This window comes from Oncorhynchus mykiss, chromosome 25, assembly GCF_013265735.2.
Source record: "Oncorhynchus mykiss isolate Arlee chromosome 25, USDA_OmykA_1.1, whole genome shotgun sequence".
In the NCBI taxonomy this organism is placed as follows: Eukaryota; Metazoa; Chordata; class Actinopteri; order Salmoniformes; family Salmonidae; genus Oncorhynchus; species Oncorhynchus mykiss.
Window position 1 is genome coordinate 36,561,724 of NC_048589.1, and position 12,973 is coordinate 36,574,696.

The window sequence follows — 12,973 nt, forward strand, 5'->3', positions numbered from 1 at the left end:
TTTCAACCTGCGTGTCCTCATCGCTCATGGTGTGGGTGAACAAAATCAATGTGCGCGGGATGGCACACGTGGATACACACACGTGCCCGTTTTGGTCAGCAATAAATACACACATCTTACTCTCGCAAGTTCTCACAATAAAAAGAGCATTACATTTCACGTCATTAGAATTCAGGGCAAATATGTAGGCCTATAACAGCCTTGGTGACAGTCTGTTACTGCTCTCTTGCCAACTCCTTATGGAATTGTCATACAAAACATGACGTCTGACTTGACAATGACATTGGAGTCGGCAAAAATGCTAATAGACCTGGGACCAGGCTAATAAGTATGCATACAACAACCAGCAAAGGAATCATACAACTAGTATACAAAAAGACCTACCACAAAACAAGCCAATGTTCAAGCCTAGAAAAAAAGGTGGTATCTAGAATCTAAGAATATGCATAGGTTGACTTCCTTGTTGTTCTGCACTCAGCTGTGTACTTAATGTTGTACTGTACAGATGGAGGAGAGGATGTTGAGCTCCCAGGAGCTATGTGAGGGCTGGAGGGAGATAAAGGAGCAGAAGCAGGAGCTATCTGATCAGTTCCAGGACATGGAGCAGCAGCTTCTCAGCCTCTCCAGAAGACCAGCGGAGCTCGAGACCAAGATCGCCCTCAACATGCTCACCCAGGCCACGGTAGGAAGCAGGGTTAATCCCACAACATGCTCATCCAGGCCAAGGGAGGAAGCAGGGTCAATCCCACAACATGCTCACCCAGGCCAAGGTAGGAAGCAGGGTTAATCCCACAACATGCTCATCCAGGCCAAGGGAGGAAGCAGGGTAAATCACACAGAATGCTCATCCAGGCCAAGGTAGGAAGCAGGGTTAATCCCACAACATGCTCATCCAGGCCAAGGGAGGAAGCAGGGTAAATCACACAGCATGCTCACCCAGGCCAAGGTAGGAAGCAGGGTCAATCCCACAACATGCTCACCCAGGCCAAGGTAGACACCTGATGACAGACCTAACATTGTCACCAATTAACCACATCAAATAAAATTGTATTTCATGTGCAAAGACAACAGGTCTTTGTCTTTACAGTGAAATGCTTACTTACAAGCCCTTAACCAACAATGCAGTTTTAATAATGTATGTACTAAAATAAACTGAAGTAAAAAGTAAATAAATACAAATAAAAATAAAAAATAAGGACATTTGAAAAATAACTAATAATTAAACTGCAACAATAAAATAACAGGGAACATAGACTGCAGTGAGCAGAGTAAAAAATATGCAGTACCAGTCAATAGTTTGGACACCTACTCATTCAAGGGTTTTTCTATTTTGACTATTTACTACATTGTAGAATAATAGTGAAGACATCAAAACTACAAAATAACACATATAGAATCATGTAGTAACCAAAAAAGTGTTAAACCAATCAAAATATATTTTATATTTGAGATTCTTCAAAGTAGCCACCCTTTGCCTTGATGACAGCTTTGCACACTCTTGGCATTCTCTCAACCAGCTTCATCTGGAATGCTTTTCCAACAGTCTTGAAGGAGTTCCCACAAATGCTGAGCGCTTGTTGGCTACTTTACCTTCACTCTGCGGTCCAACTCATCCCAAACCATCTCAATTGGGTTGAGGTCAGGTGATTGTGGAAGCCAGGTCATCTGATGCAGCACTCCATCACTATCCTTATTGGTCAAATAGCCCTTACACAGCCTGGAGGTATGTTGGGTCATTGTCCTGTTGAAAAACAAATGATAGTCCCACTAAGCGCAAACCAGATGGGATGGCGTGGTAGCCATGCTGGTTAAGTGTGGCTTGATTTATAAAAAAACAGCAAAGCACCCCCACACCATCACACCACCTCCTCCATGCTTCATGGTGGGAACTACACATGCAGAGGTCATCAGTTCACCTACTCTGCATCTCACAAAGACACAGCAGTTGGAACCAGAAATCGCAATTTGGACTCATCAGACCAAAGGACAGATTTACACTGGTCTAATGTCCATTGTTCGTGTTTCTTGGCCCAAGCAAGTCTCTTCTTATTATTGGTGTCCTTTAGTAGTGTTTTCTTTGCAGCAATTTGACCATGAAGGCCCGATTCACATAGTCTCCTCTGAACAGCTGATGTTGAGATGTGTCTGTTACTTGAACTCTGTGAAGCATTTATTTGGGCTGCATTTCTGAGGCTGATAACTCTAATGAATTTATCCTCTGCAGAAGAGGTAACTCTGGGTCTTCCTTTCCTGTGGCAGTGCTCATGAGAGCCAGTTTCATCATGGTTTTTGCGACTGCACTTGAAGAAACTTTCAAAGTTCCTGAAATGTTACTCATTGACTGACCTTCATGTCTTAAAATAATGATTGACTGTCGTTTCTCTTTGCTTATTTGAGCTGTTCTTGCCATAATATGGACTTGGTCTTTTGCCAAATAGGAATAATTTCTCTATACCACCCCTACCTTGTCACAACATGACTGATTGGCTCAAAGGCATTAAGAAGGAAAGAAATTCCACAAATTAACTTTTAACAAGGCACACCTGTTATTTGAAATGCATTCCAGGTGACTACCTCATGAAGCTGGTTGAGAGAATGCCAAGAGTGTGCAAAGCTGTCATCAAGGCAAAGGGTGGCTATTTGGAGAATCTGTTTAATACTTTTTTTGGTTACTACATGATTCCATATGTGTTATTTCATAGGTTTGATGTCTTCACTATTATTCTACAATGTAGAAAATTGAAAAAATTTAAATACAAACTTGAATGAGTAGGTGTGTCCAAACTTTTGACTGGTACTGTATATTTTTAGGGAGCACTGTGGCACTTCCATCTTCACTGGATCCTTAAGAAGATCCCTAAGTTTGAACTCTCCACATTGAATCTAGATTCAATAAGTGTGTAACAGTCAATATCAGTTTCACCGATTAGCAGTTTGCTCATATACAATTAATCTCTCTAAACTCTCTCCAACAGGAGTTTAGCCAACAGCTGCAGAATAAACAAGCCACCCTATCCAGGATGACAGAGATTGTGAGTCGTCTGACTGCGGGCCAGGACAGCCCGGAACATGGAGAGATAGGGCGTCTGAGCCATGCCTGGCTGGGGCTGTTTCACCAAGCTAACAGGCTGAAGAGCCAGAGACAGGAGGACCTGCAGAGGATCCAGGAGTACCACAACTGCATCACAGCCATGGAAGCACTTTTTGAGCAAATGTCTAAGGAGTGGGATAACCTGGCCAGGTGGGGTCATCTGTCTATCTGAAACCTATCACTGAGTTACTATAGAATGAGATCCAGAGATCTATTGCACTAACTGCTCTAATTCCACCCACAATAATATCACAATGCACAATTAAAGTTCATACGTAATGTTTTGACTACATCACAAACAAAAAAAATGTTACATTTCTTTGGTTCTGACTCCAGCAGGTCTTGTTGCTATTTGCTAGTGAATGAGCAGTCCCTTTCATTGCAAAATTCTATTGATGTGGGACCAGCCTCCAGGGCACTCTGTGGGACCAGTCTCCAGGGCACTCTGTGAGACCAGTCTCCAGGGCACTCTGTGGGACCAGCCTCCAGGGCACTCTGTGGGACCAGTCTCCAGGGCACTCTGTGGGACCAGCCTCCAGGGCACTCTGTGGGACCAGTCTCCAGGGCACTCTGTGGGACCAGTCTCCAGGGCACACTGTGGGACCAGCCTCCAGGGCACTCTGTGGGACCAGTCTCCAGGGCACTCTGTGGGACCAGTCTCCAGGGCACTCTGTGGGACCAGTCTCCAGGGCACTCTGTGGGACCAGTCTCCAGGGCACTGTGGGGCCAGCCTCCAGGGCACTCTGTGGGACCAGTCTCCAGGGCACTCTGTGGGACCAGTCTCCAGGGCACTCTGTGGGACCAGTCTCCAGGGCACTCTGTGGGGCCAGCCTCCAGGGCACTCTGTTTATGTAAATAGAAGATTGACTCTGTGTGGGATCAATAGCTGAATAGTCATAGTTGCCATGGCAGTGGTAACATGACTTAAGAGTTTGAGAGCTGTACCAACATCCTAAAAACCATGACAATGTCTCTCAAACATTCCCTTTCAGCAGTAGACCTGAACTTCTTCTAATCACTCTATTTCCATTAGAATATGTCTTAACTTTGAAAAAGAGTCATTATAATATCCAGTAATTTTATATTTTCCTATCCTCCCTAGGACTGATGCTGAAAGTTCATCTGAGCACTTGGAGGCGCTGAAGAAACTCGCCGTAGCTCTCGGAGACCAGAAGGGAACTCTGGAGGACCTGAAGGACCAGAGGCAGAAAGTCACCCCCCACCTGAACCTGGATGACAAGGAGCTGGTGAAGGAACAGATCAGCCATTTTGAGCAGCGCTGGGTTCAGCTGCAGAGCCTCATCAACAGGAAGATACAGGACTCGGTGCTGACCCTGGAGGACATGGCCAAGGTGTGTGTGTGTTGTAAAAGGCAGAATACACATTTCAGTTCTAATCAATGGACAATAAAGTATCTATTTTACTCTGTTCTATTCAGGTGGAGGCCCGTCTAAGGGAGGCCAGGGAGTGGGCCGAAGAGCAGCAGCCAGGCCTTTCTGAAGCCATGAAGATGAGTCCTCCTCCAGAGTTGGCCCAAAGCTTCCTCTTTGACCACCTCAGCATTTGCAGCGAACTGGAGGCCAAGCAGCTGCTTCTGGCCCAGGCCATGAGTGATGCTGACCGTCTCCTGGCTCACCTGGGGCTCAACGAGTGCCAGCGCCTGCAGCAGCTCATCTCAGACACTCAGGCCGAGGTGGAGTCACTCAGCGTGAAGGTGGGAGAAGGTTTTTATAAAAGGCCATTTGGGTTTCTCACCTCTCCTGCACATGCACAGATACCTTATGTTTACACTGTAACTCATGTTACAAAAAATATATTTATTGTATTTTTTGTGCAAATTAAATAAAGGTGGCTCAACGCAGGAAGCACCTCAGCAAGGCCTTCACTGAGAGGACCCAGTTCCTGCAGGCTGTCAACCAGTCCATCACCTGGGTCCAGCAGAATGAGAAGAAGGCCCAGGCGGAGGAGTACATTGCACTGCTACCTGACGACCTGGCCAAGCAGGTTAAGGCCTGCAGGAACATCCAGAGCAGCCTTAAGGCCTACCAGAGCGAGCTGACCTCCCTGTGGTCTCAGGGCAGAGACCTGATGAAGGACGCCACGCAGGACGAGAAGGTGGAGATGCTCACCAAGCTGCAGGAGCTGCAGAACATCTTTGAAAAAGCCCTGCAGAAATGTGTCCAGAGGCTCCAAGAACTGGACAATGTGCTTGTCTCCAGGAAGTACTTCAAGGCAGACCTGGAAAAGACGTGTCAGTGGCTGAAACAAGCAGACATTGTGACCTTCCCTGAGATCAACCTCATGAATGGCGACTTGGAGCTGAACGTGCAGCTGTTGAAGTACCGGCAGATAGTAGAGCAGGCGATGGAATATGAAAACCTCTTACTGATTGTCCAGAGAACTGGTCAGGAGATCCTGCCCACTCTGAATGAAGTGGACCACTGTTACTTGGATGAGAAACTCAATGCCCTGCCACAGAAATACAACAGCATACTGGCTCTGGCCAAAGAGAAACAGGAGAAGATCGAGCAGGCCATCCTAGCCAGAAAGGAGTACGCCTCCTTCATAGACGTGACTCATAAAGCATTGAAAGAGCTTGAGGAGCAGTTCCATAACTTAGGGTTGCAGCCTGTTGGTCTGCAGACAGAGGAGGTTGTGAATTTACTGAGTGACTACAAAGCTCTTCAGGTAGATCTGGGCAATCTTGGTCTGGCTGTCAGCGAACTGAACCAGAAGAAAGAAGGCTTCCGCAGCACCGGTCAACCCTGGAGACCTGAAGAGTTGACCCAGCTGGTGAGTCTTTACAATGGGCTCAAGAGGCTCATCGAACAGCGGGTGGAGCATCTCGACGACACACTGGAGTCCTTCGAGGACCACAAGGCCATGGCCATGCAGGTGGACTCTGAGCTAAAGGCTACCAAAGAAGAGCTAGTCAAGGTCAACGCAGAGACCCAGTCGGCGGAGGAGAGGCTGAAGAATTACCATGCCCTGGCCGGGAGTCTTCAGAGCGCCAGCTCTCACCTGTCCAGACTCATGGAGCAGATGGATAACTTGGCTCCTCAGCTGGACAAGGCTGCCCATGACGCTTCCAGGGAACAGGTGGTCCTTTGGCAGGAGGAGCTGCAGTCCCTACAGTCTGCCGTGGGGGAGCTGATAGTGGAGTGTGAGAATAGGTTTGTCCAGAGTAAAGACTTTGAGACAGAGGTGAAGAGAACGCTGGACTGGCTGCAGCATATCAGGGATGAGCTGGGCTGTTCTGTGGTAGTGGTGGACGTGAGGGTAGAAAAGGTCCAGGAAGAGATCAGGAAACAGCAGATAATGCAGGATGAGGTTCAGTCCAGGCTGAGGATCGTGGAGGCCCTGAGCAGTAGGGAGAAACAGAAGTACACCAGCGCCAACGAACTGGTCCCAGCCCACGTTGACTTGAGCCTGGAGGAGATGGCCAAGCTACAGGCTGATGTACAGCAAGCAATGAGTTCCAAACAGGTAAGAAAATATCATACTGTCTCAATATATATTACAATTTAAGGGAGTTGGGTTTTTTCCGGAGTTTTCAGAAATCCCGGTTGGAGAATCTGAGAACTTTGGGAAAGTTTATGGAATTTTGCAAACCTGGAATAATGGCAGTAACAAAACATATTGGTTGACATTCTGTAGTGGTGTTGTTGGCTTCACATATTCACCCTCTCGATTCCCATGTCTGTTCTCCAGATCACCCTAGAGCAGGCCTTGGCGTTGTGTCAGAAGTACCACTTCCGGATGCAGTCTGCGTGTGAGTGGCTGGAGGAAGCTGTGGCCTTCCTACAACTAGCCAGCCTGGGAGTGGACGTAGAGAACTACGAGGAATGTCTCCGCCAGCAGGAGGACATCCTGGCCTCAGAGCAGGTGACTGCTCTATTAAAGACACAATGCTAAAAGAAAATTAAAACAAAGCTTCAATTAATTGCATCTTATGAATGTTGGCCTTTTTGCCTTTGTTTGATGTGATGGGTTGCCTGTTGCAAGCTAGCCTAGTCCCTGATCTGTTGGTGCTCTTGCCAGATACATTTCAGTATGACAATGAGTGACAGGAAGTTGGCATGATAGCACAGACTAGCACTCAGACTAGCTTCAAGCACTCGTTAATTTATTTACGCAACAGGATAAGTGTTGAAGTTGTTCTCTCCCTTTTTCCTGGGAGCAGAAGTTCCTAGACCACCTGCAAGAGTTGGAGGCTCTGCCCCCCCAGCTGGAGAACCTGGTGAACCTCACAGCCAAGGAACAGCTCAGACTGAATGTGGAGTCTGCTCAGCAGAGAGGAGTGGAGGTCCGGGATCAGCTGCAGAATCACCAGGACGTCCTGATCAGGTACAGAATTAGAAGAAAATATTGTAACCAAAACATTGACAATAAGGGTTTAAACGTTTTGAATATAGAGAGAGAAAGAGACGTTGGTGCAGAGATGGGTAATTCAGGACCGAGAGTGATTGGATTGGATTGTCTTAATGTGATCGTCATCATTATGCCATACTCAATTGAAACTTAGACATTATATACCCTCCAACACGTCCCCCCTCCAACACAATGTAGTGTATCATACAGATGTTGTGTTTTACTTTGGCCAGTATTGTTGCAGCAAAAATAAAACTGCAGCAACATGATTTGCAGCAACAAAACCTGCACTATGTGTTAGTGCGGGTTTTCACAGGATTTATGTAAATCATGAAGCTCATCTGCATTTCCTGTGGTGCATGAATATTATCATCAACAAAAGTGTGATCAAATTAAGATCCTATATCTGTATGTTCTATCTTCTGTAAATACTTGGCTGCACCATGAAATGTCCTATTGGGACAATAACTGAATTGAATTGAACTGAATTAAATTGACTGTCCCTAGCTGTGTGGCCAAGTGGAAGTCTTACCAGGAGGCGAGGCAGACGGTGATTGAACTGATGAACGAGGCAGAGCAGAAGCTTACTGAGTTTTCCACCGCAAAGGCTGCCACCTTTCTGGAGGCCGAGGAGAAACTCAGGAGTCACAGGGTAAAAGAGGACCATGGGAAAATAAAGAGTGTCTTCTATTTTGACTTGTACGTTCTTGGTTACTTTGCTAATGACGGAGTAATCAGCATTAATCTTTAGTCATCAAAGCACAAAGTTAACATTAGTAAACATTTTCCAGAGAGAACTTTGTTAAGAACTCTGGGCACACACTGCTTGAATCAACATTGTTGATTCCCAGTCTCCATGAAACTACGTTGAACCAACATGGAATGGACATTGAATTGACATCTGTGCCTAGTGGGTAATATGTGGATTTACAATGACTCCTCCATTGTGTGTATATTCCCCCCTTCCTTCCTTCCTTCCTCCCTGCCAGTCCCTGGTGTTGATGGTGACTGGGTTCCAGGAGAAGCTGACAGGGCTGGAGGAGCAGGCATCACAACTGGAGCTGGTGGGTAGTGAGGCCAGCAAGGCCACCATCAGCCGCTCCATGACCACGGTGTGGCAGCGCTGGACCCGGCTTCGCAGCGTGGCGCGAGGGCAGGAGAGGGTACTGGAGGACACGGCCCAGGAGTGGGGGACCTTCAGAGAGAAGGTACTGCAACGCTATACATTAAACATGACTAGATGAGTTGTGAGTACAAAGCTGAACAACGCCAAGCGGTTGTTATAGTACTTCAAATAGTACAATTTCACTCTGTAGCCTACACAAATAAACTGTAGAGAAGACAATAGTATGAACTTAACAGTATACTAATAGCATATACTGTATTGTGTATCTGTTCCCCATATATCCTGACATTATAGATCCTAGCCTGATCCATATGTTAGTGCTTACATCTTATGTTTGGCATAACAACTACCATAGATGTTTGCTGCAGTATATAAGCACAAACATATCTGGAAGGAGGCTAAATAGGTACAGCACAGTATTTTACATGTGCCTGTCTTCGTTCATTTCAGATGGTGAAGCTGAGGAGCATGGTGGAGGATCTACAGAGTCATATTATAGACTGTGTTGTGGAGAAGGCCTCCAAGGCTACCCTACAGTCTGTGTTGGACCAGCATGAGCTGCTAATCCAGGATGTAGAGAGAGAGCTGTCCTCCCTCACCCTGCTGCGTCAGTATGCCCTCAGCCTGCTCCATGATGTGGAGGTCCCTTCACCATCGCCCACCTCTGGACAGGACGAACTACCCAGTCTCAAGGAGATCAGAGCAGTACAAGACCACCTGGAAAGGTATTGAAAAGATCAATATTGTTTTTTACACGGATCAGTTGGTCACTCACAAATTAGATTAGCCTTCAAATGTTGCTTTCGAGGCTAGAATATGATCTGGTGATTGGTTATATTGTAAACAACTCAATAGGCCTATCAGAAGGACCTGAATGCTTAGTATTACTTACCGGGGCGGCAGGGTAGCCTAGTGGTTAGAGTGTAGAGGTGGCAGGGTAGCCTAGTGGTTAGAGTGTAGAGGTGGCAGGGTAGCCTAGTGGTTAGAGCGTTGGACTAGTAACTGAAAGGTTGCAAGTTCAAATCGAGCTGACAAGGTACAAATCTGTCGTTCTGCCCCTGAACAGGCAGTTAACCCACTGTTCCTAGGCCATAATTTAAAATAAGAATTTGTTCTTAACAGACTTGCCTAGTTAAATGAAGGTAATAAAATAATGAATCCTCTTCATTCCGAGAGGAACATAGGGCTAAAGTTTCCATCACCTCCACTCTTGAAAACAGATAATAGTGGTTTTATTTCTCTCCTCCACCAGTCTGCTGCAGCAGGCGCAGACCAAGCGTACCCAGGCTGGGGTGGAGCTGAGGGACAGAGAGGGGGTAGAGAAGAACCTGAGTGTGGTCAAATCCTGGATCCAGGAGACCAGGGAGCTGCTCCCCAACACCACCTCAGATATAGATGCTCTGCTGCAGGAGCTGGAGGTAAGCCGCTGACGAACCCTATGGAACTAAAGACAGCGTTAACACCATCTAACACATCATTTTATTGACTACACATGACTCTGTCACAAAAATAACAGGTTCATTGCCAAAATTCCATGGCATTTACTCAACTGTCGTTTCCAGCAGTATTGTATGCTATGGTGTAGTCTCAGGCTGGGATCGATGCTAGCTTTGGTGTGAATTAAAGAATTGTAATGTGAGTTGCTTGTTTTCGAGTATTGGCACATGTGGACATGACCATGTTTCTCTTATGTATTGTACAGGTGGTTCACGGTGATGTGATTGGCTACCGTCAGCATGTGGATAAGATAGCAGAGCAGCAGCAGAGCAAGTATCTTGACCTGTACACCATCCTGCCCTCAGAGATCTCCATGCAGCTGGCTGAGGTGTCCCTAGCACTGGGGGCCATCCAGGACCAGGTATTGTACTGGACTATGTAGGGCATGGATGGACATCATACACACACATTTTGCCATGGGGCCGAGCGAAGATTTTGGAGTTTTATAACAAATTTCCTGCAATTCTACACATTTTGCCATATGGTGTTTGCAATTTTTAATATGATAACTGATGATCAATTGGCCCCACCCAGGTCAGAAATTCAACCATCCTCACTACAAGTTTAGAAAGCTGGCCGCTAGACTAACTTACCAATCCCCCAAAAATTGATGACATGGGCTAATTGAGTTTATTTTTATTTACCCTTATTTAACTAGGCAAGTCAGTTAAGAACAAATTCTTATTTTCATTGATGGCCTAGGAACAGTGGGTTAACTGCCTTCTTCAGGGGCAGAAAGATATATCATAATAATAATAATCTATTTTTTTTTTACCTTGTCAGCTCAGGGATTCAATCTTGCAACCTTTCGGTTACAAGTCCAACACTCTAACCACTAGGCTACCTGCTGATGCATGACCAAATTTCGAAAACGCACTATATCAACTATCTTTTACAACTATACAACTATATCAACTATCTTTTACAACTATACAACTATATCAACTATCTTTTACAACTATACAACTATATCAACTATCTTTTACAACTATACAACTATATCAACTATCTTTTACAACTATACAACTATATCAACTATCTTTTACAACTATACAACTATATCAACTATCTTTTACAACTATACAACTATATCAACTATCTTTTACAACTATACAACTATATCAACTATCTTTTACAACTATACAACTATATCAACTATCTTTTACAACTATACAACTATATCAACTATATTTCCTTCCTCTTCTGATTTTCACAAGGTTCTGTCCAAAGAGAAAGAGATCCAGAAGACAAGAGACATCAAGGAGGACATCAGTTCCAGGATCCATGACGTGTCGGAGAAGATGAAAGCCATCTCCACCAGTCTCAATGACAAAGCCAGCGATGTCCATCACGCTAAAGACGAGACCAAGGTGAGCGCGAGCTGAAGAGGTTCATGCATACGGCTCTTAATCAGGGTTGGGGTCAATTTCATGTCAATTTAGTAAATTCAGGAAGTGAACTCAAATATTCCAAATACTATTTTCTGCTCTTAACGTGTGCTGTTTTCCCTCCACATACAAAGTGAATGAGCATACAGAGCTGTTATCTTGGTCAGTTTATTTAACTCCAAGTTTCTCTCCTCTGCTCTCCACAGTGTCTTTGTGATGATCTGGAGAGCTGTCATCGGACTCTGTCAGAGCTGGATGCTGCGGTCCAGGAGTTCGACAGACGGAACCCCATCTTGGCCAAACAGCTGAGTGATGCCATCGTCAAGTTAGGAGACATCCACCACCACACTGCCAGACTGGCCGAGTGTAGATCCATCTGGCTCAAAAAGGTTAGGAACCAATTGGTTGAGGAAAAAGGTTGGGGAAAAATATTGGTTGGGGAAAAATATTGGTTGGGGAAAAAGGTTGGGGAAAAATATTGGTTGGGGAAAAAGGTTGGGGAAAAATACAAAATACATGGGAAGTCTAGTTGTTGTTACACTGTTGCTGTTGTTGTTGTTACCCCGAAGAGGTGGCATCAATGTACAGTGTTGCCCAGACCAGAGTGTTTACATGGGGCCATTTGACTTTTAATCTTAGTAATACCATAACACACATTGTCGGTATCACTAAGGTAATCATTTCCCTGACGCCTGTTCCTTAGTTCCTCATTGCCTCTCTTGTTATATCTCCCCTCCAGGCAGGGACCCATCTAGAGGAGTACAATGAGATGCTGGACTTCATAGTGAGGTGGTCGGAGAAAGCCAAGGGCCTGGTGAGGGCCAACATCATCTGGAACTCCTGCTCTCATCTGCAGGAACAGATAAGGATGGACGAGGTGGGTGGAGATCGACATGAATAAACACATGATGGAGAGCTGCTGGATTAAAAAGCCAATACAGACTGTATTAAACCGTCTCGCTGTTCACTTCCACTGTACCCTCTGCAGCGATACTGGTGGTGGTGGTGGTGGTGGTGGTGGTGGTGGTGGTGTGTGTGTGTGTGTGTGTGTGTGTGTGGTAATAAATACGTGTTCTGTTACCATGTCTCCTATCATTCTCCCTCTAACCAGGGATCCAGGATGTTGGTTCTCTTTAACTGGCACCTCTCAGGATTCAACCATCACTGGGTGGCACTCATTTTCATAGACAGTGTCCTCTTACTCCATTCATTGCCCGTATTGTGTTGTCTTCCTCCTCTCCCCATCATCAGTCCGTGCTGCGTGAATCTCGAGAGCTTCATGGGGACCTGCAGGCCATGGGAGAGAAGGTGGATCTGCTGTCTGAGGTGCTGCAGACGGAGAACATGTCCCAGCAGGTGTGTGAGCTGAGCCGCCACACCGAGGAGCTCCAGCAGACCATCAGGACACGGCTGCAGAGCCTTCAGGACGCAGCCAAGGTACTGACTCAGACATACTGAATACACTGGCTTAGCATTTAGCCTAGCATCGGATTTTACTGT

General features: G+C 45.8%; 2 protein-coding genes across 3 annotated transcripts in view; both read left to right on the plus strand.

Moving 5' to 3' along the window:
- The window catches only part of LOC110505847 (ensconsin), a 448,490-nt gene that overhangs the window by 185,504 nt on the left and 250,013 nt on the right, over positions 1–12,973 (plus strand). The gene's annotated exons all lie outside the window — the stretch shown is intronic.
- The window catches only part of LOC110504238 (nesprin-1), a 181,794-nt gene that overhangs the window by 112,465 nt on the left and 56,356 nt on the right, over positions 1–12,973 (plus strand). For both annotated transcript variants that reach the window (XM_036962622.1, XM_036962623.1), the window contains 16 exons: positions 506–682; positions 2,976–3,241; positions 4,194–4,443; positions 4,530–4,805; positions 4,940–6,577; positions 6,803–6,976; positions 7,275–7,438; positions 7,970–8,114; positions 8,452–8,670; positions 9,039–9,313; positions 9,841–10,006; positions 10,291–10,446; positions 11,303–11,455; positions 11,680–11,862; positions 12,213–12,350; positions 12,725–12,910. In XM_036962622.1, the coding sequence (XP_036818517.1) occupies positions 506–682; positions 2,976–3,241; positions 4,194–4,443; positions 4,530–4,805; positions 4,940–6,577; positions 6,803–6,976; positions 7,275–7,438; positions 7,970–8,114; positions 8,452–8,670; positions 9,039–9,313; positions 9,841–10,006; positions 10,291–10,446; positions 11,303–11,455; positions 11,680–11,862; positions 12,213–12,350; positions 12,725–12,910 (4,566 nt within the window). The remainder of the gene's footprint in view (positions 1–505; positions 683–2,975; positions 3,242–4,193; positions 4,444–4,529; positions 4,806–4,939; positions 6,578–6,802; positions 6,977–7,274; positions 7,439–7,969; positions 8,115–8,451; positions 8,671–9,038; positions 9,314–9,840; positions 10,007–10,290; positions 10,447–11,302; positions 11,456–11,679; positions 11,863–12,212; positions 12,351–12,724; positions 12,911–12,973) is intronic.